The sequence below is a fragment of the Dermacentor andersoni genome, chromosome 8 (genome assembly GCF_023375885.2).
Source record: "Dermacentor andersoni chromosome 8, qqDerAnde1_hic_scaffold, whole genome shotgun sequence".
Taxonomy (NCBI): Eukaryota; Metazoa; Arthropoda; class Arachnida; order Ixodida; family Ixodidae; genus Dermacentor; species Dermacentor andersoni.
The window spans coordinates 16,914,943-16,942,680 of NC_092821.1; the positions used below are offsets into that span (position 1 = coordinate 16,914,943).

Consider the following 27,738-nt stretch of genomic DNA (forward strand, 5'->3'; position numbering starts at 1 on the left):
GCACGATCTGACATGGTTGTTCAAAACACGCGTTTAGTTTCGCCTCACGCGACTGGCCTATGCCGCGCAGACGTCGTGAGCCGCACCCGTTGGCACGGCCTAGGCCAATCGCGTGAGGTGAAACTGATCAGGCGTTTCGAACAACGATCTCCAATCGCGCCCCAGATGAGTAGAAGCGTCGGTGTTGACTGTAAGAGCCACGGCGCAGTGCCAAGCACTGTTCCCCGCATGGCCGGCGCATCCTCTACCAAGTCGCACGAAAATGAGCCTGTTCGGAATAATAAATCCTTAATACCGCCTTTAGTAAGCTACGATGATTACAACCACAATGGGAATGACATCCTGCAAAGAACAAATGGCCACGTCTTGGCAGGTGGCCAGACCAAGCCCTTCATGCCAAGAGTGCATGAAATGAGAACATTGTGACAAAGCAAAAACACTTTATTAAATGTAATGCTTATGCAAGGTTCGAACAAACTGTGTGAGAAATGCAAATAGAAGTAAAGGTACATTAACATTGACAAAAGTCGCAGAAAGGATTCGTAATGAACTCGAAAGTGAACATTCACTAGCACATAAACAAAATTCCAAGTACACATGCAAAAATGAACAGAAAAACCTGGATTGTACTAAAGTGTCTAATTTATCATAGTAAAGTGCACGTGCTATTAGATGGACTAGAGTTATGCAGAAGTGACATCGGAGCGAATGGAAGAAGTAGACTGAAAAATGCAAGAGTATGAATCGGATGGTAACTGCCTCCAAGCAATGTTACCTATCAGCTAGAAGCTTGAAAAGAGCACAAAAAGAAATACCACCGCATACCATTCCTGTGACAGAAATAAAAAAATGGGAACAATGCAAAATTGGAAATATTGCCTTTAGGATATATCAAAGAAGGTAATGGCGAGAAAAAATAACCATACAACAAAAAAGCAAGAAGTGAAATTAGTACAGAATACTTCATACACTTCAGTGTAACAAGTGAACACTACTGTAGTACAGCGAACGATGAGACAGTAATGCTGCATCTTGCCACTCCAGAACGTGAGAAATGAATATGCAAGCCTCATATTAGAAACTTACATAAACATGGAAATAAACTGGAATGCACTGGAAGCTGCATTTGTGTAACAAAGGAAGCAATGGTCATAATAAATAGTAAGTGTTTTATCTAAAAAGCCCTTTACAAGAGGCAAAGTTGTACCTCTCTGGCAAAAACAAAGTTGCAACGAATAATTTGCAAACCAGCAAATACATTAATTAACACACTGACATGTCCCACTTTGCGCACATCTCCAGTCTCCTAAAGTAAAAAAAAGCACTCTGAATGAGAAAAACGTTTAACACATGTAGCCCAGAGCAAATTCTTTGCCAGTTCACTCACACTTTCACATCCAAAAACATTTGCCACAAAGTCCAGGCACAGTTCCACTGATGTTTACCAATTCACCCCCACTTTCACGTCCAAAAATATTTGGCACACAGTCCAGGCGGAGCTTCATAGATAAACAGCTTGAGAGCACCCTTATAATTATTGTGCAGTCCCGCTGCTGGAAATAGAACTGCCGCACATGCTGGTAGTGGTTTTAATGTAGACACACTTGCTGCCCTGGACAGGTATGCTCAGATATCTGCACTGGTGCTCCATTTTGTCGAAGTAGACACATTGATGCACTACGCTGGTAACTGAAATGTATTGAATGCACAAGTATTGGCTTCACCAGAGAGACTTGCCCACATACCACCACTGGCATATATATGCACTTGCTCTTCACTCAGTAGCATTGAACTTAAAGTGTTCCCTATGTGGGAGCCATGTGTAAAACCGGTGTCACACGACCACTCTCGATCGCGATCACACCCGATCCGGATCGAAATTATCGATGCGACTGGCTCACTCTCGTAGCTTGCGCAGAGGAGCCAATCACCACCGAGAAATTCGATTTGTAACGGACTGAATAGCGGCTAAAAGAGCCCCGTGTGAAACCGGTATCAAATAATGCACAGACGTACGCTAGGAAAATGTGTTGCACAAGGACAAAGAACTGCGACATGCCCAGTTGTGCGAAGCGCGCGAACAGAATACATATATATATATATATATATATATATAAAACTGCGAGAGCGCTTCGCGAACTCCATGCGCACACATGGCACCCGCACGAACTCGGCAGGCCGCCGTAAAGCGCGAAGGGCGCACAGCGTACATTCCGACACATGTCCCAAACTGCAAACAATCGTACTACCTAAAGCATACAAGTTATTTTATACCAAGGGCATACTCGACTCACGTATGCAGTATCCACAAGCCAGTTATGCAGCGTACATGCTGTATCCATTCGCCAAATAGTAAAGTTGATAACAAGCACAAAGCTACAAGGGACTCAATACATTACTACCATTTGAGGCGTCAAATAAAATCGAATTTGGCCGTTTCCTATATTGGACACAATATATGGACACATGTGGTACCCGGTAATACCATGAAATACCCATCACATGGGTAAAGGGAGCGAAAACACAATCGAGAACCTGAAGCGCAAACGATAAAATCACGGTATGGTGCACGCAAAATTCTGTCAGTGCGCTGTAGCGCGAGGGAAGAAAATGGGGCGAGCACTTGACCTCACCTTTTGGGATACCGCACTAGTACTGAATCATTAAAAAAAGAAAGCCTGTGTGAACCAGTTCCCTTGTCTGCAACTCTTTCTAAACGGGAAGAAGAACAAAACTTTATTCGTAGAAAGAACTACGTTGCCCCTAAAATGGGGTAACGCCGTGTGGTCGGGCCCCTATTCCAAGGCACCGCTGGCCCTCGCCATCCTTTCTGCCCTGCGGACGAGCCTGAGCTGATCCCCGAGGGCGGAGCTGGATAGCAATACCTCCCACCTCGCTCTCGTGTTATTATCTTCTTGTTCTTCTGTGTAAGCTGTGCACTCCCATGTGATGTGGTAGAGCGTTGGTGTGCTCCCACACCACGGGCATATGTCCTTGTATGCTGTTGGGTAGTATATGTGCAATTTATGTAGGTTTATGTATGTGTCTGTTTGGAGCCTGCGTAACGTCGCTGAGTCCACGGCTGAAAGGTTCCTATGCGGGGCTGGATAGAGCCTTCTGATTTCCCTGTAGTGTTGCAAGATCGCTCTATAACTTGGATCGATGGGTGTCGGGTCCTCCACCATGTTGCCATGGGCAGCTCGGCAATTAGTAAAACCTCGAGCCGCCTCATCTGCATGGAGTTGAGACTAAAATACCACGATGACGGCTTTATTGCGGAGATCGGCAAGGTGCGCACAGACAGAAATTTTGCCGCCTTTCTTCGCATTCTCCAAAATGCTTTCTTGTTAGGATCACGCATAGCGACCGATCCCGACGCTAGGGACACACAGGCACGATTTCGTCCCTCTAACTTTCGTCCTTATACTGCCCTTACCGCCTTAATTACAGCGTCAGTGAAAAGGCGCCTCACATAACATGACAATGAACTTGAAGAGCCGATTAGTGCCCTCCACTCCGCGCCCTCCAATTGAAAACACTACTGATTTCCAAATTAAACTACACAAACAGATCGCACAACCCAAACTAATCACAGAACGTCGTTTTCTTGACGGCAAAACCCTGCAACACTTACATGACAAAGGGCAGCGGCATCACATTCAGAACAGCCGCTATCATACCACAGCGCAATGCAAGTGCGATAACGCTATTATGCCCGGCTCAAATAGATCGCACAACCCAAACTAATCACAGAATGTCGTTTTCTTGACAGCAAAGCACTGCAACACTTACATGACAAAGGGCAGCGGCAGCACATTCAGAACAGTCGCAAACAGACCATAGTGCCATGCGAGTGCGATAACGCAACTATGCCCGGCTTCACGAATAACATGGCCGCCTTGGTCACATAACAATTGAAAACACTACTGATTTCCAAATTAAAACCACACAAACATATCGCACAACCCAAACTGATCACAGAATATTGTTTTCTTGACAGCAAAACACTGCAACACTTACATAGCAAAGGGCAGCGGCAGCACATTCAGAACAGCCGCAAACACACCACAGCGCAATGCGAGTGCGGTGACGCGACGACGCCATGACGACGCGACTATGCCCGGCTCGCCCGGCATCACGAATCACGTGGCCACCTTGGTCACATGATTTGACGACGGTATCGCCACCTTGCGCAAGGTTGGATCGCGTTGATGGGTTGTTGAATATTGTAGAAGCCGCTAAAGAGGCTGACGCGCCGTGGCGTGGCGGTGGCGCCTTGAGTCGTTTTCAAAACGTATTCACCCCTCGTTTTTAAGCTGCCTGGCTTCCAACGTTATCAAAACGTATTCACCCCTCGTTTTTAAGCTATCTTGTTTGGAACGTCTTTGATGCGTCGATTTTGGTCAAAAATCCGTTTCAGACGTTGAATCCCTTAATACGACGTTTTCAAGACTTCGTGTGCTACCTGGGTTATTATAGTATTATAGTATTTGCAAAAAGCCGTGCAATACATGGCGAGAAAGCAGGGAAAGCAGGAAGTGCGCGGGAGGTCCCTCAAGGCAAATGAGGAGACGGATGAGAATGTAGAGGGCGTCGAAACAACCGGCACACATTGGGATGTGGATACTAGGCTGCTGAAAATGGAGGCTTTCCAGGAAGAGCTTGTCAAACAGGTGCAAGAGCTCAGGAATGAGCTAAACAGGGAGCGTGATGCACGAAAGGTAGTTGAAAAGAGACTTGAAGCAGCCGACGAAAAGCTGAACAGGGCCGGCATTGTGAACGAGAATGTGCGTGATAATGGAACGCAGACCCCCGACGCGACAGGAGAGGGAGTGTCAGGAAAGTACGTGCAATGCGTGCAGCGTGATGAAGAGTTACCTGGAAAGAGCGGCATCTACCTTGAGGCCGCCACGGGGAAAAAGCAGGAGCCCAGGGGACAATGCCCCTTGTCGAGTCCGAATCACGCGGAAAAGGAGCAGGAGGAAAGTAAACATGTCCGCAATAGAGATTAGTAAAAGGCGATGGGAAGATTAGTGGAAGAAACGTAGGGAAACAAAAAACGGAGACGTACAAAAACAAAGTTCCCAATAGGGGTCAGGAAATTTGATTGTGGTAATTGATCGTGCGTTTTTTTTTTTCTTTTTTTCTTTTTTAACCTAGGTAGGACATTAGGCAGTACAATAGCAAGAGCTTGGCGGCGCAACATACCGCCCCGTTCGAAAGTGGGCGCTCATAAGGACCATCCATCCATCCATCCATCCATCCATAAAAAGCTTTAAAGTCGGCCGCAGGCGCCTACGAAAGTCTCAACTCTTAGCAATAAAAGAACCCGTACCAATTAATTCGCATTCTGTTACGCGACGAAGACGGCAACATGAATGGAATGTTCCACTGGCAGTTTTCTTTTTCTTTTTCTGTAAGATCTTCATAAGATTCGTATAACATTTTTCGTAGACCTCCGCACAGGGCGCCGGATGTGGCAGAGATGTTTAATTTGTGTGAAGCGGCAAGCAGGAAGTTTACACACGTTCTTACACAAGTTTACACAAGTTTACACACGCAAGAGCGACTGATGGAAAACTATATGCGCGAAAATGCAAGAGAGAGAGATACATGCTGATTGAATAACAAGGAAAATATTTGTTCTCCAAAGGGAACCCTACAATAACAAAGTTGCCGCAATGCGCGCGCAATCAGCGAACCGCATTAAAAAAATGAAACAAAGAGAAAGAAAGGCCTCTACTCCTCAGGAACAAATACATGCCATGTACAATTATAAACATTTTGAGCGGTCTGAACGCAAAAACAGCGTACGAAGTAGTACGAAGGGCTTTACCGAGAAGTATTGCCAGCAGCGCAGCAGCAGCAGCAGCAGCGCGACCTTGATGCGGCATAATGGATGGATGGATGGATGGATGGATGGATGGATGGATGGATGGATGGATGGATGGATGGATGGATGGATGGATGGATGGATGGATGGATGGATGGATGGATGGATGGATGTTATGAGCGTCCCCTTTGGAACGAGACGGTGGGTGGCGCCATCAAGCTCTTGCTATTGTAGTGCCTAATGTCCTACCTAGGTTAAACAATAAAAAAAGAAAAAAAAACACTATGAACTCTCACAATCAAGTTTTCTGATCCCCTATTGCGAACTGTGCTTTTGTAGGTCTCCGTTTTTTGTCGTTTCCCTACTTTCATTCCACCAGTCGCCTCTTACTAATCCCCATTGCGGGCATGTTTACTTTTCCACTGCTCTCGCTGAACCCAAGGGCTTCAAGGAGGCCAGTGGTGCCTAAATCGACCGCTGCAGGCAGATGCCTTCACATTCTAATAACACATGCTTAATCTTTTCCCTAGCTTTACCGCAGCAAGCACTTATATCTTATATCTCGCTTTATATGTGCGTGTTCTAAGGCATCCTGATCTCGCTTCGAAAAGTAATGAGCTTCCCTTTGAGTTATCATAAATTGTTTCGTTTCTGATTTCGTTTTTTCCTCTTAAGTAGTTTTACTCATGGCAGGTTTTCTTTCCATTGCCGCCACCCATGAGATTATTTCAGCCTCTCTGACTTTCCGCTTGACCTTCCTTGTTGCTGTGTTGCCCACCCTACAGGCCACTACTTGCTGGTAAGCTAGCTAGTTCTTTTCCTCCAATGTGAATCAATGTTTTTCCTGTACAGATACCTCGACACTCTCCCAGCCCATTTACTTTCTTCCGTATTCCTTAGCCGTTCTTCATACTCAATTTTGCTGCAAGCTTCCCTCACTTCAAAACTAGTCCAACCCATATCACCCTGCACAGCTTCATCTGTAGTCTTCCCGCGAGCGCCCAATGCGAGGCGACCCACTGACCTTTGGCTCCCATCGAGTCTTGATTGTACGCCTGATTTAAAGGAAACAACTGCATTTCCAAAAGTAAGTCCTGGGACCGATACACCTTTCTACATACCTCGGAGCACCCCGCACCTATTGTATCCCCATAGCGCTCTGTGCTTCATTATGGCTGCATTTCTCTTCCCTTCACTGTAATTGTTCTTTCCTGTGTCTCCATATATCCATTGCCTTCGTTTATCCATATACCAAGGTATTTATATTCTGTTACCCGAGGTATTTCTTGGCCCTGTATCTCCACTGTCTGTTCACTGTTTTCCATGGATACCATAACACCTGATTTTCTATCACTAAATTTCAATCCTAAATTGTTGTCTTCCTGTCCGCAGATACTAGCCAGACGTTGCAAATCACTTTGCTTGTTAGCTAGCAACACAATATTGTGCGCATAAAATAAACCTGGAAACTGCTGCTTTACTACTGTACCCGCCTGTTTGTATGAGGGATTAAAACCGATATTACTTCCTTCTAGCGCCCTCTCCATCCTCACCATGTACATCATAAACAGCAGTGGGGATAAAGGGCACCCCTGCCTCAGTCCATTGTTGATATGAACTTTCTCTTGGCTCCACATCCATTCCCATTCAACGCAAACGGTATTTTCTAGGTAAATCTCTCTCAAAATCTGTAGACAATCGTCACCTAAGCCTTCCCCTTCTAGAATATCCCACAAAATGTTGCGTTCAACGTTGTCATAGGCTCCTGTAATGTCTAAAAAGGCCACATATAACGGCCTGCTTCGTACTTTTGATATTTCAATACACTGAGTAAGAACAAATAAGTTACCATCTAAACGCCTACCTATTATGAAGCCATTCTGAAGTTCTCCCAAAATGCCATTATTCTCTGCCCATGCTTGAAGCTTTAACTTGATTGCCTGCATTGCTAGCCTGTATATTACCGATGTAAAGGTAAACTGTCTAGACGAGTGAATTCTATCTTTCTCCCCCTTATCTTCATAAATTAAATTCATTCTACTTTGTCGCCAACTGTCTGGTATTCGTCTATCTTTTAAAGTGTTTTCGACTGCTTTCACCAGAGCTTCCTTACTTTTTGGTCCTAATTCATTAATCAGCCTAACGGGAACCTCGTCTAGTCCTGCGCTTAGTGCGCTTAGGAGTTTTCTCTTCGGATTTCTTCCAGTTGAAATTTGTCAGCACCAGCTCCTTTTCCACCTGGGTCTCTTTCATGCTCTTCTTTTTCGTCAAATACAACCTCAGCATTGCCTTGGAAAGATTCGGCTGTTATTTTTCGGATGTGGTTTATTGCCGCTTCTCCTTCCAATCTGTTTTCATCTTCGTCTAGGATATGTTGTTCACTTCCTGCCTAATAATTTTATGTGGTTCCAAAATATCCTAGGTGCGGCCTTCTTTTTCTCACGTATGTCTGACAACGAACGTTCACTTTCACCTTTTAATTTTGCTTGCACCAGTATTTGAACCATATAGTTTTTCTCCCGGTTTATTTCCCATTTACTGGCTACTTCATCCTGCGGCAACTGCGCCTTTTTTGCCTGCCTGTGCTCTCGGGATGCTTTCTGTCGTTCGGCGATCACTTCTCATATCTCCTTGTTCCACCAGCTTTTCGGTTTCTTTTTTCCTGTCCAACGAACATGTTGTTTCTGTTTCCGTATTTGCCAATCCACTTCGATCGCAGCGCCGCCAGAGTATTTTTCGTCATCACGCTCCTCACTGCAAAGCATGCGCCACCCCAGCCGTTCGTTCCACTCAACTACACTCCACGGTATTCTAGTGCACTCTAGTACAGATGACTCGTGTATCAGAGGGGACGGGAGGTGGGAGGTGGGCGCGTGAGGACGATGATTTGCAGGGCAAGGCGACGATTGTGGGCCTTGCGCAGAGCAACAAAGGTGGGTGTGTGCGGCTTGAACACAAGCATGCAGGCGGGTGTGAAAACTCGCTGTTTTTTCGTTTACTTTTTTTTTTGTTCCGGGATTTTGCGTTCTTTCGTTTCGGCGCAGAAACCTATGTCGGAGCCAGATTGAATTGCTATAACTGATAACGTGGCTTAGGATCATAGTAGGAAGCAGTTGATTTCGCCATAGAACAATTTAGAAAGTTGACGGCGCATCGGCTCTCATTGCAATATCCGAGTAATGTTAAAAGCCGTTATTGGATTCTACGGTACGTTTTTTCTGTCTACTTAAAATGTTTGGATGTATGTCCCCCCAAATTTATTGCGCAAACTGGTTATAATACAGTCGAACCCACTTATAACTATATTGAAGTACCACAAAAATTTCATTGTTATGACCGATGATTGTTAAAACTGGGTTGCATGAAAAAAAATGTATAAAAATGGGGGATGGCAGAACTGTTATGAGAAACCTATAATGACGGGCAGGTTTGCATCACCTTCCTTCATTCGGCTGTTGATTCTGTCGACTCGTTTAATTTAATTCTGCTTCCTGCGCGCTCCGATCGCGTGTAACAAGCTGCGGCTGTCGGCATTCAAAAATGGCACTGCTATAACTGCAAAGCGGGGTCAATGGCGGCAAGCGACATGCGTGCTCCACTGAGGCATCGCTTTTGTGGCCTCAAAATAGGCCTTTTAAAAAATGCGACAAGGTTGCCGCGGCAGCCTCTCAGCTATAGAAATCCAGAAGAAACGCTGGGGCGAGATTGTCATCATCTTGCTACGTATACATCTCACTGGCTTGCACGAGAAAACCCCATTTTCGTCAGCCTTGCTTGCTTTACCGACATCCTTCTCCAAGGCATCCAAATGCTTCAAGTAGTGCAGCGGAAGGTCCTTCGCAAAAACGAAGTTGAGGCAGCCTGCCCTACCACGTCGTCGCTGCCGTCGCTATCCGATTTAAGAACGTTCGCAACGATCACCTCATCGGTTAGACGTACACTATAGAACCGCGTTCATACGTTTGGGAAAAAAACACGAGAATAAACGTACTAACCGGGAAACGTACGATCAGAAGTAACTAAAAGAATGTTGCCGACTCAACTAATGTTGTAATGCGAAGCGTCGCGCGGATCGTTGGGACACGAGACCCCGACGCGCGTCGAGCTGGTCGTGCTCCGGCGGTGCCCGACACATTTTGTTGTTTTCAAGCGAAAGCGTTACTGGCCGCGAACTTGCGATTTCACCGTGGCCGTGCTCCGAGGAGGCACATGACGTCACACCGCGTTCCTCGTCGTTGCGTTCGCCCCCGCTCGCTTCGCCAGCTGTGTCGCATGCCTGATAACATGTCGGCGGATTGAAAAGAAGAGCTCGCGTGTGCCGCAACCACAGTTGAGGCGGCAGTATGGACGGCGACAATTATGATAAGCAGGAGGAGGCCTGGAATCGACATCGGAACGAGATGAAGAGGAAACGAATCTCCCAGGAAACAGACGAACAGCACGCCGAACGACTGGCTAAACGCCGCGACTAGCTAGACAACCAGACTGACCTGGAATCAAGATTAACCAAGGTTAACCATGCTATGCCTTAGCTTTCGCTACGTATATCCTGGCACAGCCGAGCTAAGCCACTGCCAGTTTTTTCTATTGCATTGTGTTTTAAGAGGGCGACGGGAAGCCGAAGCGATGCCGAGCTGGTGGCGACGCTGGAGCTCAAGGTGATGCCTACATCGCGCCGCCTGCAGCTGGGAACGGCGGCACGTTTGGATTATCGCCTACTAAAAGCATGCAGTACGCTACTAATGGCACTACGCACCACGTGTTGTAAAACAGACAGGTGAAAATGTTTATCGCAACAGCTTTGGTAGCGATAGCTGTAAACGCGGCGTGCGACGACCCAGGCGGAGATATGCTGGTACCGGAATAAGAAACTGTGCGGCGTTTTCACGTGAGACGGGCGTTCTCGATCGCGTGCGCCTCGCGCCTTTTATAGTTCACATGGCATCTAGCGGCCGGCAAACGTATACGATCGCTGTCTGTAGCAGGGAACGGCGGCGCGTTTCGGTTATCGCCTGTCAGCAGTGTGCGCAAGCGTCCGACGGCACCACGCGCTGTGAAACAGGCGAAGATGCTCATCGCAATATGATTGGCGGCGATAGCTGTGAATGCCGCATGCGACGACCCCAGAGAAGATTTGATGGTACCGAAATGAGAAACTGAGCGCGCGCCGGCGTTTCTACGTGAGACGGGCTGGCGAGTATTACGGTGAAGCTGCCGCGGTGGGCAGCTATATACTGTTTTCGATCACGCGCGCCTCGCGCATTTTTTTGTTTGCTATATATAGCGGCCGGAAAACGTATCATATGATTGCAGTTTGGCCACGTACTGAACGTTGGTGCCGAAAAATCGTGTTTTCCAGGAACGTATGAAGCGGCGAAATGAGCGTAACTCTATTGGGAACGTATCAACGAGGTTCAACTTACTACGTTTTCAAATCTATAACAGTATGCTTCTTTTCACCGGCAACATCGTGCATTGCCGATGACCAGCAGGCGGATAAGCCATCTCCCGTTTCGGCGGTGAGTCAAACTAGGCTGAGAAAGCTGGCCAGGAACGACTTCCGACACAACCAACGAAGACGAGCACGAGCGTCTTAAGGCCAGACGCTTGCAGATGCACGCAAGTTCGCGCCTACGCGCCCTGCGCCTGCCGCGCCTCGTGAGGTATGGTGGTTTGCATTCACAAACACGCGCGACAGCGGACGCTCACTGAGCTCACTCATAGATGCCTTCGAATACGCCACTACGTACTTGGTTACTGACAGTGTTTCAAAATGCTTCGATATCTATAAACGTATTATGTATTGTAAGGAAGATAACCAACGTGCGGACAGAGTCAGCAGCATCGGCAGCATCAAGCGCGCGGCAGAGGCTCGGGAACTGCTCGGTGCATGCTAGAACCGGCGGTCGCTACGAACCCCGAAAAATCTCCTTTATAAGTGGTGGAGCCGTGCTGAGTAACGTTCCATTCTACCATCCTGGAACTCCGTTCTCGGACACTACCCTCCGCCATGCCGGACGCCGACCAGCAGACTCTTCCATCACCACCCGTCCCTTGCGCTGGCACCGTTCGCCAGCGTGAGCCTCCCATCTTCAGCGGAACCGACGACAACGACGTTGAAGAGTGGCTGTCGTCCTACGAACGGGTGAGCGTTCACAACAAATGGAATGACTCGGACAAACTGGCTTACGTATCATTCTACCTCGCGGGCGTGGCCAGTCTCTGGTTCAGAAATCACGAGAGGGATATCCGAACGTGGTCGGCGTTCAAGACGTCGATTACCGAAGTATTTGACCGACCCGCCGTCAGGAAACTCCGAGCCGAGCAGCGTTTGCGTACACGCGCACAGGACACGGGTGAGACATTCACCAGCTATATAGAAGACGTTCTAGATTTGTGCAGGCGCGCGAACGTTGCCATGACGGAAGCGGAAAAGATCAAGCACGTCATGAAGGGAATCGATGATGACGCGTTCCATATGCTTCTGGCCAAGGACCCGCGCACTGTTGGCGACGTCATCAGCTTGTGCCAGAGATATGACGAATTACGTAAGCAGCGAGCTCTGACAAGGCGACATCCCACACCGAATGCGGCGCCACTCTGCAGCCTGACCACCGGCCAAGAACAAGCCTCCTTAATAACCCAAATCAAGTATTTTGTCCGCGAAGAAGTCGCACGACAGCTATCTCTGGTGTCCGTTACTCAGGAGTCTGCCAGCACTTTGCCATCTCATCTCCGTAACGTGATCCATGAAGAGGTCCCGGAAGCGCTGCCGGCTGTTCACCAGCAGGATGTCGTGACTACACCAGTCACTTATGCTACGGTTGCTGCAATGGCCCCTCGCAATGTGCCCGTGCGTCGCTTCCAGCAGCCTGTGCAACGCCCTCCCCCTGCCGTCTCCTGGACCAACACTGCCGTCGCTAACCAGTGGCGTACACTGGACAATCGCCCTATGTGCTTCGCATGTAGGTATCCCGGTCATGTCGCAAGGTTCTGCCGCCGCCGATCGCAGGCGTTCGATGACGATCGCCGAGCGCCCTATGTGCCGCCTGATTCAAATGCGCCTTACGGACCCTTCGACCCATCACCAGCTCGCTCCCAGACTGATCGCCGTCCTCGCTTCGAACGCCTCCGATCACCCTCTCCATGTTGCCGATCGCTTTCCCCTATGCGTCGACGACCCATCGCTACCGAAGAGGGAAACTAGACGACGCAGTTCCTGAGGCAAGAACTGCGCAAGTGTCGACATGCCGAAGTCCTCCTCCTTTACCTGCCAATGTCATTGATGTGTTTATCGGAAACGTCGCTACAGTCGCCCTCGTCGATACCGGTGCCGCTATTTCAGTTACGGATGCCAGGTTTTCCCGTTCGCTTCGCAAAGTGACGACGTCTCTGTCTGGATTGTCGCTTCGAACGGCGAGTGCTCAACCCATTTGCCCTACCGCTGCTTGTACTGCCCGTGTGACCATACAGGACGTTTTGTACACGATTGAATTCATAGTTCTTTCGTCGTGCTCCCACGCCGTTATGCTATAGGATGGGATTTTCTCTCACGCCACAATGCCATCATCAATTGCGCTCGGGCTGAGATTGAACTCTTCCGCCTTGGTGACGTGGCCTCCGTCGATGCTCATCCTGCCGCTAAAATTGTCGTGAAAGAAGACACCTGTATTCCCCCCTGCTCTTCAGCATTCGTACCAGTCCTCTGTAGTACCATATCCGACGGGACGGTCTTCTTCATGCCCTCTCATCACTTTGTTACCCGAAAAGCGCTTCCTTTGCCCTTTGCAGCTCTTGATTTTGCCGCCGGTGTTAGCACGATGCCCATTTACAATCATCTTTCATCGCCGCTATCACTGCTCCGCCACGAATGCCTTGGTTACGTCGAGTCAGTCAATTCAACACGGATTGTCTCCGTCCTCGACGAAGTGCCTTCTACTGCCGTCCATGAACTGAGTGCCTTCTCCGCACCCGACTCAACATGGACTGGTGTGTTCAGCCCATTCATCGCCGAAGATCTGACGCATTCGCAGCGATCTCAACTTCTCGCAGTCCTTCAGCACTTCCGCCGTTCTTTCGACGTTGCGCAAACATCTCTTGGCCGTGCATCGACGGTCGAGCATTACATCGACACTGGCTCTCACTCACCGCTGCGACAGAGACCATATCGCGTCATCGCAGACCAGGTCGATGACATGCTCCGTCGAGGCGTCATTCAACCTTCCCAAAGCCCATGGGCCTCTCCCGTGGTCCTAGTCACAAAAAAGGACGGTTACATCCGCTTCTGTGTTGATTTTCGGCGGTTGCACAAGATCACGCTGAAGGACGTCTACCCATTATCACGCATCGATGATGCTCTGGATTGTTTGCAGGGAGCCGAGTTATTTTCTTCGCTGGATTTGCGGTCAGGCTACTGGCAAGTTCCGATGGCAGAGGTCGATCGCCCAAAAACTGCCTTTATTACACCAGACGGCTTGTATGAATTCACCGTCATGCCTTTCGGACTTTGCAATGCACCTGCTACGTTCGAAAGAATGATGGATAATGTTCTGCGTGGCCTCAAATGAAAAATCTGTCTCTGCTATCTTGACGACATTATGGTGTTCGCCCCTGATTTCGCAACGCACCTGCTCCGCCTCCAGCATGTACTCACTTGCTTGACCAACGCCGCGTTGCAAATTAACCTGAAGAAGTGTCGATTTGCTGTTCGTCAGCTCACAATTTTAGGCCATGTCGTGTCAAAGGAGGGCATTCGCCCGGATCCCGAGAAGCTACGTGCTGTTACTGCGTTCCCAAAACCTACCACTATGAAAGGGCTATGCAGTTTTATCGGCCTCTGCTCTTACTTCCGGCGATTCGTTCGAAACTTTGCGTCAATTATATCGCCTCTCACGCAGCTCCTTGGTGGCGCTAGAGATCTCTCATCGTGGTCTCCAGCGTGTGACGACGCCTTCACAACCTTGCGCCGTCTTCTCACAACGCCACCCAACCTTCGCCATTTTGACCCTCAAGCGCCAACCGAAATCCATACCGATGCAAGCAGTGTAGGCCTTGGCACTGTGTTAGCACAGCGTCAAGCTGGCCACACACAATACGTCGTTGCGTACGCGAGTCGCACGTTAACCAAGGCGGAGACCAATTACAGCGTTACAGAAAAGGAGTGTTTGGCCATTGTGTGGGCGCTTGGCAAGTTTCGCCCATATTTATACGGCCGATCGTTTGACGCAGTGACCGACCACCACGCACTATGTTGGCTGTCGACGCTCAAAGATCCATCGGGCCGCCTTGCCCGCTGGGCATTGCGAATCCAAGAATATGACATCCGCGTGGTTTGCCGTTCCGGCCGAAAGCACTTCGACGCTGACGCGCTATACCGATCGCCGCTTCCCCCGAACGCCAGTCACGACTCCTACTGCGAGTGCACATTATCCTTTGGACGTTGACACTATCGCTGCTGTACAGCGCAATGATCCCTGGACTGCATCTCTGCTCGACCTTCTATCGGATACGTCGAAAACTCCGGCGTCACGTACGCTTCGGCGCCAAGTTCCTCATTTTGCGATTCGAGACCAGCTACTATATCGACGCAACTATGCCCCAGAGGGACGCACCTGGTTACTCGTCATTCCTAGAATCTTGCGATCAGAGCTCTGCTCCTCGTTCCACGTCGACCCTCAGTGTGGCCACGCGGGAGCCTTCAAGACCTACGAAAGACTTCGACACCGCTATTACTGGCGGGGAATGTACAATTTCGTTCGAGAGTCCGTCCGCTCTTGTCATGAGTGCCAACGCCGCAAAGCGCCACCGCACAACTCCGCCGGTGAACTCCAGACTTTACAATGCCCATCCCGACCCATTGATCGCGTGGGCATAGACCTCTAGGGGCCACTTCCGTCTACTCCTACCGGCAACAGGTGAATAATCGTTGCGGTAGACCACTTAACCCGTTATGCGGAGACTGCTGCTCTGCCAAATGCTACAGCGCAGGAGGTCGCCAGTTTCATCCTTCGCCGTTTTCTCCTTCGTCATGGAGGTCCACGTGAACTTTTAAGCGACAGAGGCCACGCCTTCTAATCTGAAGTCATCGAACAATTGCTTGCTGAATGCGCTATTGTTCATGGTAAATGCACTGCTTATCACCCACAGACTAACGGTACCACGGAACGCTTTAATCGAACTCTTGGTGACATGCTCGCCATGTATGTCTCACCTGATCACTCTAATTGGGACCTAGTTCTTCCGTTTGTCACCTACGCCTACAACACCGCAACTCAGGGCATTACCGGATTCTCACCCTTTTACCTTCTTTACGGCCGTCATTTTTCGCATACAATTGACACGATTCTGCCCTACCGGCCGGACCTATCCGAATGCCTGCCGATCGCGGAAGCCGCCAGACACGCCGAGGAATGCCGCCAGCTGGCCCGCCGATTCACCTCGGACGACCACAACCGTCAAACAGCCGTTCACGATGCCCAGAACTCTACTCCCACTTTTCTCCCGGGCGCTCTCGTCTGGTTGCTGGTGCCGCACCGCACGCCTGGGCTCGCTTCAAAACTCCTTCCGAAGTACGACGGGCCATACCGCGTTCTCGAGAGAACATCACCCCTTAATTACCTGCTTGAGCCGCTAACGCCGCCGTCCGACATGCGACGTCGTAACCGCGAAGTCGTTCACGTTCAGCGTCTCAAGCCGTATCACCATTCTACCGTCCTTCCAGAAAACTAAGTCGCCAGGATGGCTCCTTTATTTCCGCGGGGCCATTGTAAGGAAGATAATCAACGTGCGGACAAAGTCAGCAGCATCGGCAGCATCAAGCGCGCGGCAGAGGCTCGTGCTCGGGAGCTGCTCGGTGCATGCTAGAACCGGCGGTCGCTACGAACCCCAATAAATCTCCTTTATAGTATATATATCTTTAGAGCTGTTAGATCAGCATAAAAAGGAAAGAGGAAGGTGAAAGAGCAAGCACTATCTTGCATGGCATAAATCTGCTTTACTGAGATTTGAATGTACCGCGCCGTGGCTGCGTAGCCAGGCGCGCCGACGCAAGGTAGCCCAAGCACGCGAGGAGCTGTTCACCGAGATCGCGCCGCGTCTCGCCGCGTACGAGCCGTGCCGCACTGTGCGCATGCGTGCGCGCGCGTCCGCGTGGTCTGTAAAGAAATTTCCATTGGGCTAAACTCACTATACATGTCGAGCGTAAACTCTCGAAGCCATCTTGGCAAAGCTAGGGTGGCTAGAAGTAGCCACCCTAGCAAAGCCACAGGGCTGGTAATGGGCGTCTTGCGCTGGAGTTTGATGTATAGTAGCGGCGCCTGGTGGCGGCGCGGGAAACGACATCTGGGTCGTACCAGCTTGGGTCGTACTGAGCCCTGGCTGTGGCGAAGCACGTTTCGAGGCCGAGTTTTGCGTCGATTCGCACTTTTTTCTGCCCTGTTGCAAGTGCGAAAAGGCTCGTCACTTCTCCCAGAGCACGCCGACCACGGTGCGAGCTGGTCGCAGCCTATAGTTTAACGAAAACGGACTCTCCGTGTGCCGTGGGACGTAATGCTGGAAGCAGAAGGAATCGGCGACGCCGATCCGGAGGGACCTAGCTCAGCATCAAAAAAGCATCACCGTCGATACTGCTGCGTCGTGGGCTGCCATGAACAAGAAGGCTTGAATCCCAACATCCGATTCTATCGTTTCCCTTCAAGGCCTCACGAAGCGGAGCGTCGGGCGCGCTGTATAACTGCAGTTCGTCGCGCTGGGTAAGCGAAACTTCGCGCCATGCTGACTGCTTCACCTGTCTTGAAGCTTGCTTGATTATAGATCTGCGTTCTAAAATTTAGTCTTTTGCACCTACAGTCCCGACGGCAGACCGACATAACAGCAGGCATGGCTGGTGATTCCCGATTCGAAACCCGGCCACAGCGACAATTAACAATTCGACCGGTGCGAAGTGGTGAAGTGCCCAGGTGTGTGCAAATGACCACAGATGGCCAGGCTGATTCGGTGACAATTCACTACCCCACTACGAGCAGCACAGGTTAGAGAGTTAAATGTGCGCATACTTGACCTCAAGCCAGCATGTTGAGGCAGCGCAGCAAGATAGTATTGATTACAGCAGATCGATTTTCGAGCGTTGTCATTAAAAGCTACATCAAGCGAGCAGCGCACGAGCTCGCGCTGCAGCGCGATTCGCACGTACGTGCGAGCTCATATGCATTGCATCACTTAATTATTAGCAGTTACTAAAAGGGACAGATGGCCGCTACTACAACGCAGGCATAACTACTTGTTTAGCGGCATGCAGTCAACAAAGATTGCTGGAGACCCGGCGTTTCGCGGCATGTCGAAAGACCGCTGCCGTCGCGGCGCGTACGATCGTGCGCTCGAGCAGTTCGTACATCGCGGCATGCTGAAAGACCGCTGCCGTCGCGGCGCGTACCGTCGTGTGCTCAAGCAGTTCCGTACACATGATGTCTGCTTATCGCTGCTGTGGATTCATTTATAGGAAGCATTTCCTCGTGTTTGTGCGCCTGAATCTAGCAGCGTGCAAACCTTACCTGAAGTTCCACTTCGTACGCGACTCGCTTCACTTGCGATTGACACCGCGCTAAAACTTCGCCGCTTAATTCTTGAACGGCATACACGTATTCGGCACTGCATGATTTCTTGCCTTTACGCAGCGTGCCACTCCTGAAAAAATCTTCGGCGCCCGATATTCGCTGCAGGCCGTGATACAACACAACCGAAAGTGGCGGGTCTATGTTGTAAACGTGCTTTCCGAAGCAGACGACCGAGCTTGGTACGACCCATTTTAGGACTGAGGGCGCTTTTTAGCACCTTTTTCGCAGCGCCCCCTGGGCAATGCAAGAGCCCCATTGCTTGCCCAGTGTTGCCAGGTCGGACAACGCGGCGTAGCCCAAAGCTAGAGAAACTGTAGCCCAAATGTAGCCAAACACAAAAAAGAGCAAAACAAATTTGTAGCCAAATATAGCCATTGTTATTTTCAGTTTTATCTGTATATAAATTTTTACGTTATACCACGGTAATCTCTTTTTGTACAACCCGTCGTAAAAAAATGCCCGTGATGCCGTGACGGTCGACGCTTTCAATTTGCAACAGCTACATGATGCTTGCACAAAAAAAAATTAAATTATGGGGTTTTACGTGCCAAAACCACTTTCTGATTATGAGGCACGCCGTAGTGGAGGACTCCGGAAATTTCGACCACCTGGGGTGCTTTAACGTGCACCTAAATCTAAGTACACGGGTGTTTTCGCATTTCGCCCCATTTAAATGCCGCCGCCGTGGCCGGCAATCGATCCCTTGACCTCGTGCTCAGCAGCCCAACACCATAGCCACTGAGCAGATGCTTGCACACAGAAAACTTTTTGTTGGCCCCGGAAACTCAAGTTCCAGCGTATCGCTGCTGAGGGAGAACCTATTGAGATGAATCTAAAATGCAAGCACGAACAAAAAGACTCCGAGGATGCTTGAGGACAACTGGCCAGAAGGTGTTGTGAGATGTTGATGGAAATGAACTGATCATGATTTATGGTGATAGAAATAGGCACGTTGTTCTGGATTGAAGTAGGGATTATAATTTTAAATTGGCAAAGAAAATCTCAAAGGCCAGTAAGTGGCGAGGCCTGGCAATGAAATCTTAATAGTTCAGATGTAGTCTATGAGATTACTGTAAGTCGGTTGTTATTAAGTACAATATAATTATTGCTTAAATTGCAGTTGCTATAATATTAGACACTTGCGCTTCATTCTATGCTTCGGAAATCAAAAGTACACGCATGGCTACGGCAACACGCTGAACTGCGTATCACGTGTAAAATCGTCGTTTCCTTTTCAATCCGATTGGTTTCGATTCGACTGTTTAAACACCAAAGCAGTTGGACAGGAAACAATGAAAACACGTAGCTAATTACCACGGAAGTACTTAACAATTCGGAAAACATGAATCGCAGGAACGTCGAATCGCTAGACAAAATACTTTGTCACATTTACGGCCGCACTTGTCTGCCTCCCACTAATGCCGGCGTAGAATAATTATCGCGCTCACCTATCACCGCATTCAGCAAACTGAGAGTGAAAGACTACATCCTCACTGCAGATAAAAACATTCTGATAAAAATGTTCCACGGCGTTTTCCGCGTTACCACTTCTTGATAACACACTCTGACCGGTGAACTTCCATTGTACTAAAAAATAGGCACCATGAAAATTGGTTCTCAGCTCTTTAACATTCACATTTAAGAGTGGAACGTGATAGCACTCAAAGATCCCTGACTGCTTCTGACGCTTCCCGGCAACTGCAGCTTATGCAACCATAATGTTTACCTGCAAACGCTGGAGGAGAACAATATGCACGAAGGCAAGCTTTCTGGTTCTTTTTTTTTCATTCCATTCGCACGGCAGGCGCCGCCGCGGAGGCGAGTGCCATCTGGATGGTGTTGCATGGAACCGAGGGGGGCGCGCCGCTCCTACTAGGCAGTAACCGCTTGTCCTCATTTTTTCCTGTGTCCCCTTTCCCGCTTCGCGCTGCACGACACATTCTCGTGGAAAACCAACTAGCCCACATGATCGCCCTCCTACTAAGACGTCGAACGGCAGCTGGAAAAGGGATTTGTGTTCGAGGTTCCGCGTAACAAAAATATGTTTTCTCGTATATTCAAATTACAATTCGACGCTACCTTGTCTGTAGGTTGAGTGTAGGTTGTACTTTATGAATTTTCTGACGGGTTTTACTCTGAGAAAATCAATTATTTCAGTAATGCATATGCGCCAGCCAAAGGCCTACGTAGTTCGGGATCATTTTTCTCACACGGAGAACGGCGCCGACGCCAGATTTTTTGCGACACGGGGCCCTTAACGCTATCGCGTTAAAGTTCATTTCGCACGCAAAGGAAAATAGCAGTATAAAGCTTACCGTGAGATACGCGGACTAGGTCGAAAGCTGTGCCCAGCGCGATACTTCAACGAGACGCCTTCGCCATGGACACACTGGAGCGTGTCATCTACCCGTGCTTCCCTTCTTTCATGCCGGCGCTACGATCGCCCAACCTTATTGCTCTCCGTTTCTGAGCTTAACCATGTTAGTACAGTGTACTGTGGAACACCCTCCACTCCCAGGCTCATCCCGATGCCCGGTGATTGGGTGTCGGGATAAGACAAAGATGAAACGGCATTGCTGGCGAAAATGTTAGCATGGTGAAGTGCGGTGTAAATTTAAGTGCGTCAAGGATAGAACCATCCGCTCAGAGAACGATACACTGAGGGGGAGGGGGGCATTTCGCGCACACACACAAAGACGCGCTGCCGGCTCAGCCAGCTAAAACATAGCCTTCGAGATTTGTTTTCCTGTATGAGAGTCCCCTCTCGACCGTGGATTAAAGCGCCACTGATAGCCCAAACAAAGCCAAGTAGCAGATTTTCAGTAGCCCAAATATAGCCACGTAGCCAACTCGCCCAAGTCGACGCCAAAATGTTTTTTCTGTAGCCCAATTTGGCTATTAGCGTCCTCGATCACCTTGCCCCGGGGTTGCCCCGAAACCAGAATGGTGCGCTTTGCCCCGCCGTGGTGCCGCACTGCGGAGGGTCAACATCGACGACAAAACTGCACCCTGTGCAGGGTGCTTGCATGCAGCGCTACTTTGCCCCTGGCGCGCAAAACGTGCGCGAACACGCGCGCGCGCATATTTTATTGTTTGCAGATGCTGAGCATCTGCGGCAAGCGCTTGAACCTTGTCAAACTGCGTGCTCCGACATACCTGGTTGCAAGCAAATACCAATGGATTTTATAATTAATACTGACGACCCGTTCAATGAACCTGTCCACTTTCGGCCGCTCTTCACACTGTTTTTGGACGAGGTCGAGCAGCATGTCGTCTTCGCTGTCAGACGAACTTGAAGAATGCTGATAGATTGCGGCAACTAGCAGCGCTTCCTTTCTCATTGTCGACAAATCCACTAGCTAACTCCGTCAACTCCGTTGCAACGTACCGCAGCTATCGGGCCAGAGCGTCCGCGGTTCTGCAGTCGGCAGTACGCGCGCACGTCGCGCGTCCCGCAGTGCTTGCTGGGATTGCACTCCGGCGCACCGCCGATTTTCTCGGTGCGAGACGGGGCAACAGAAAACCGCTCCAACAGGGTGCGCTTCCGGTGATCGAGGATGGTCAGTGCGCACCGGTGCGGGTGATCGAGGACGCTATATATATAGCCAAACCTGGCGACACTGTGCTTGCCTCGCCTATGCAGACGACGCGTGCACCTGGCGGCAAAACTGTAGCGATGCGGATATGGCCAACATTTAAGAACCGTGCGGAAGTGTTGCGCCATGTTGCGCCTAGGCAGCCAGGCGCATTGCTCGCTTATCGTTTGAGTTGACGGGCGTCTCTGTCGGTGTGCGTTGTCCCTGTTGTGCTCGTGATTTGAGCTGTTGCAAGAATGCCGGTGCGTTGCGTGGCCGTCGGGTGCTCAAATACGTACTCCAACACGAGCAAAGGCTGTGCAGTACACAACGCTGAGTAGAGGAAGGCCGAACCCATGACTGTGGCGCAGCAGGCATGTGTGACGCGGACCAGCCAATGCCACAAAGCATGTAAACAACAGTTGATGAAGCTGCACAAGCTACATTTCAACAGCGCCGTCACCCATCAAGATCTGCTTGGCAAACGCTTTCTCAGGTTGACTGCAACTACTATATCCCCTTCCGTCACGAATTACGTTCGACTGTTGATAAATGTGTAAAATTTACATAATTTTATGCCAGCGTGCTGGAGACTCCATAGAAAGCAAGTCAAGGCGGGATGAGAATGACTTTGCATTTTATAGAGAGCCGCCATAATTACATAGTAATTAAATATTCATTTATTGTACATTCAGTAAAGCTACGTTTCTTCAATAAAAATACCGCATCACCCGCTCGAATTACACGCACAGGTTAATTATTGCGCGCAAGCATTGCAACAAGGGGAAAAACATATTTCGAAATTACTGCCGAAACGTCCCACTTCGAAGGTCCCGTCCAACACGCTAGTGCCTTCACCAAAGCGGTCGTCTGGAACGACAAATGTCACTCAAAAGTGAAATGGATGTACTTTAGGAAAGCAGAATGTTCAATTTACACAAAGCTTAATGTTCGTTGCCTATTCGTTGCAACCACGGCACAGTAATGGCAAAAATAATTCGCGTCCACAAATGTGTACGCCGTGACTGAAGGGGATATGCCGCGATGATGAGCAAAACGAGAACACGGTGAAAGCAGGAGCCAACGTTTCGATAAGTGGACATTTCGACCAAGCAAGTCACAACTTTGATGAACTTAAACTCCACATCTTAGTCGAATTTCCGTTCTGAACGAGACAGAAAATACAGAGAATCATACTTTATCCATAAGTTGAAGACATTGCAGCCAACAGTTATAAACATTTCAAAGGGAGCTTCGGAATCTATTCGCTATGCTTAATTTCAACCTATGGCAACAACACTTAGGTTGGTTGCTGAAGTGTTTTTTCCTTTTATTTTTTTACCATTTCAGTATTTCCTATAATATTTTCATGAGCACCAGTTTCTGCCACTCCTTTTATCTCTTTCAGAGACAAGATAGCTCATGAGCATCAGTGAAACAGGTAATAGAGGGCTGCTGTGCACGCCTTTGACAGGCCGGCTGACACACAGCGGTTGACATGATTGACAGATGACTGTGTCACTGGCCTTGTTGCACACACAGCGCTCCTTTATTCTCAATTCTACACCTTCGCTTGTTGCCGCACCCACCCAACTTACGCCCTCTTCCCTTTAGAAGAACCACACCTATATATATTGTGGCGAGGAAAGCATGTGCCCTTGAAGACAAGTCCACTTGTCGAAACGTTGGCTCCTGCTCTCATTTAGCTCGTCTTGAATTTCCATCTCCCATTTCCCCCGTATATGCTGCGATGGTACACGAGAACCAACGGTAACGTTCAAAGGTAAGTTGTATTCAAAGGCAATATTATTGAGCGATTATTTCCGGCAGTGCATCATATACAAGCTATTTCGTGCGTCTCTGCATTGGACGCGTCGAAATTGACAAACGAAATCCTTTCTGACACCATGCCAGAAACAAGCAGGAACCGCATGCTGCATCTGTCAAGAACGCGACACGGCTGCCATGGTTTAGATGCGGTGGCAAACCATGCAGGAATGCAAGACTGCCGGAACGAAATAAGTGAAGCTTCACCACGGCCGCAGTCCGGCTTGTCTGGGTGCGAGTTTACGCACACTTAGCACCGAGCCCCTCCAGCCAGGCTGTGCTAAGTCTCAGCTACTTATCACCCTTTACTGCAGACTCCAGTAGTTGTCTGATCGGTCTAGGGAGCCCACATGGTAACAGTGCTTTTGCTTGCATGTAGGCTCCCTAGATTGGTCAAGTCCAGCGCTTCCAGCGTGCCAGGCAGCAGCTGGTGAAGTTGGATCTGTCATGCCGGAGACGGTAAGTTCGCTAAAATTTTATCCTGCGCTTCAAATGTGACCCGCAGCAGCGCGGCGATCAGGTGTTGCCGCAGCGCTAGCGGGCAAGTGAGCTCTTCTTTGTTTGTCGAAGGCGCAAACGCAACACACTCGCTTCACTGAACCCAAACAGCATGCTGCTGGTCAGCCAAGCTAGCGTGTGATGCACCCAGTTCCAGCTGCTCCGGCGTGCGATAGGACATGTTCTATTCTCGCGCCAGCCAGACTAGAATGCAGTGTGTTGAATTTTCGCCAATGTAGCGTAACTGTGCCACATGTAGATCGTGTCCGCACTAAGCTGGACTATACCGCACCTTTAGCTTCGCCACCCCAATGCGCTCTTCTTTGAGTGGAGGCAGAACACACTGAGGCCTGCTGTTGACGTAGACAACCAGATAGAGAAAACCGGCTGGACTCGGATAATACTTCGACAAGAAAATTGTGGTCGTGCCACGACATTGTCACAGTGCACAAATCAGCTAACAAAGTACATATACCAACTCTGTGGCTAGCAGACATACGGGACCTGTTCACTGATACACTGGAATGGAATACAAGCCATAGCCTCCTCTCAAGGTGGCCTGGGGAAGCAGACAGCACAGGCACTGATTTTCTCCACATTCTTCACTATATGTCACTTCCGCCAGGCGATTATGGCGTTTTCCTCAGTTCCGGTATGAAAAACATCATTTTTGCGAGTTCTTTGTGTCCCATTGACCTGTATTTCAAGCACAAGTTTTTGCACAGAGGCTGCTGCATGTCCAAAGTATCCAAAACTTGGCTTCTTACGTGGTCGAAAATTCTGTCGCAGTTGGCCTTTAAAGGGCCCCTCACCAGGTCTGGCCATTTTCAGCTGACAAGCGCAGAGCATACAATGCGCGCCAACAATCGTGTTTGCAAAGAATTGCATCGCTACGCGCTGAGGAAAGGCCTGAAATTTCAATCCGTACACTCCATTTTCCCTTTCCCTCGAGGTTACTGCGCTCCAAGCCAGACGGCGACATACTCGTGTCCGCAGTGTGACGCCGCTCGTGGTGACACGCGACTTCGAGAATTATTCAAGGCAACATCTGTTATTTCTGTGGTCTGCTGCTTCAATTGACGAATTGAAGTTTAGAAAATTAATAAAACACATAAACGGAATGTCTGCGTGTTTTCTGTTTTACTTCGCACCGAAGCAAGAGAGATGTACTTTCGCTTTGTCTGCTTGTTCTCACGATCGTGCAGTCACATGCGCAGGTACCAAAACTATGCCATTTTCTCGTGTTCCAGCGTGTGATCATGCTCTGTGATCCACTTGTCTGCCTCAGTATTCGTGTAGCACTGAATTATACTGCTAGTCATGTGTCCTTGTGCACAACGCTCACAATCATGCACTGCGTGAAACAAGACAATCATAACAGCCCGCGCGCTCGACGTCTGGTATGGGAGAACGCAGGGAAGGAATTTCGCTTGCGTAAGATAGACAGGGTGAGTGGAGAGTGCTTCACTATGTAGTGGAGCTCGCCTTCTGAAATCATGGGTTCACGGCACTGAAAGGTTCATGGCACAGACGCGCGAGGCTGGCCAACACCGCCTAGACTGCTCAGTAATTTAGGTGGTATTGGGCTGGCGGTGCGGAGAAGGTATGAAAACAGCACGCGGTAACGTGCAGCGGCTTGAATTTCTGTTGTTCTTTCTCTTCAGAGATTTCGCATTCGCTTACCTTTTGGCACGGACACCCAGTAGGCAGACTTCATCGCTGTAGCCGATAATGCGGCATGGGGGCATTGTAGTAAGTGAGTTATTTCACCAACAGAAGTTGATGGTGCAGCGGCTTCTCATTCTAACTGATATAGTATTGTTAAAACCGGTATCGTTATAAGTGGGTTCAACTGTAATGGGATTTTCTCGGCACTTGAATATTGTCATAAGTAAGTTTGACTGCAGCAGCACATGCAATGGCTCGACGTGTGGGAAGCACAAATGAAAAAAAACCTCAGTTACAACTGAATGCCACTGCTCTTACACTTTGTGGAAACTAATTTTAGGGGTGCTCAAACAGCAAAATCTGCAATCAAATAAATGTAATTATTAAAAAAGACTTCAAATGTTGATTTGAATACCAAAGATATTCACTTTCTAAACAAAGTAAAATATAAAGGTTGCGAGGAGTGTTTACAACATGAGGCTTATTTATGTTGACACATGTGATACCATTATGTGGACATCAGGTCAGCTGGGAAGCCTGCTGATGAGAAACAAAAGAAAGGCGACTGTGTCTGGTGCACCACGAGAATGACAGTCGTGAAAAAAAGGAATGCATAACAAGATGCACCAGAACTTCACAATGATTCAAGGCTACCAAATACAATGTTTAATCATTGTGAAGCTCGCGCTCGGTGTGCTGGTCATCCACGCTTACCGTCCGAAGGTTATAAACTTGTAGCTTCAACCAAGAAATGATGCTGGCAGGCCAGAAATAGAATAACTTGATATAGAGTCAATCACTGGGTGTAATGATCTGCACTGCATCTGGAGTACACAACTTAGTTGTGATACTGCCACGTTTTCTGGGCATTTGGGGTCCAAGCCATACATTGGGTCATGTGACTCGTACAATCTTGTCATGCGGCCCAATTGTATGCGAGATGCTGGTGTGTTGTCTGCTGCACGGTAATTGAAAACTCCCACACAATTTGATGGCAGCCATAATATGGGCTTTCCACCACCTGTGGCCTCACCGATACACATCTGCCACCGATATAGCACCATCCCATTTGGCAGCACTATGCTCAGTCATCTGCAACTGGTAAACTTGGCAGGCCCGCCGACTACACGGCAAGGTCACATTCAACAGGCTCCTGTAACTGCAGTGCACACACTTCTAGCATATGCTGAGGAGAGAGACAGGTGTGCTAAGGGTCTACGGCTTCTCTGACTATGCCTTCCGATTCCCTGGACAAGTTCTGCACCATCGTCCTTGATAAACATCCAATCACTCGAGTTTACTGCCTGTAATGACAATATAATGAACAAGCATTCTTGCTTTGTGCTCCCCAGCAGAATGCAGTTGTTGTGGCCGGAAATCAAGCGCGCAACCTTGGTTCTCACAGCAACAGAACTGCACAGTCACTTAGGCACTTGGGTCTGTTGTAATGGCGTGGCGCACACACACACGGCTGAGATCTGCTCTCCGTTCGAAGTATCTCTGAAGAGGAACGCCATTCACCCACTGCACTGCACTGACTTGGACAGAGTCCTGACAACACAGCTGGCAGCCTTTGAGGCCATTTCCACGCTACACTGGGTGGAGATGTCCCTGGGGAAGATGAGTTCGACTGCTGCAAGACGTGACAACCTCCGCACTGCGCTCTGGTCACTTGCACGGTGTCCTTTATCTCGTGCTGGAAGGAGAGAGGCCAGACAGTTACAGA

The 27,738-nt window shown here is 49.1% G+C and overlaps 1 protein-coding gene and 1 long non-coding RNA gene across 4 annotated transcripts in view; both read right to left on the minus strand.

Moving 5' to 3' along the window:
• Positions 1-426: 426 nt before the first annotated feature.
• On the minus strand, positions 427-21,120 carry LOC129383649 (uncharacterized). Its single transcript, XR_008611513.2, has 2 exons — positions 20,760-21,120; positions 427-1,689 (listed from the first exon to the last, which is right to left on the minus strand). It is a non-coding gene; the product is annotated as an uncharacterized lncRNA (long non-coding RNA).
• A 5,535-nt stretch (positions 21,121-26,655) lies between these two features.
• LOC126526730 (uncharacterized) overlaps positions 26,656-27,738 on the minus strand; it is a 94,829-nt gene continuing 93,746 nt past the window's right edge. For all 3 annotated transcript variants that reach the window (XM_055068265.2, XM_050174591.3, XM_055068266.2), the window contains one exon: positions 26,656-27,708. In XM_055068265.2, the coding sequence (XP_054924240.1) occupies positions 27,412-27,708 (297 nt within the window). In that variant the 3' untranslated portion in view covers positions 26,656-27,411. The remainder of the gene's footprint in view (positions 27,709-27,738) is intronic.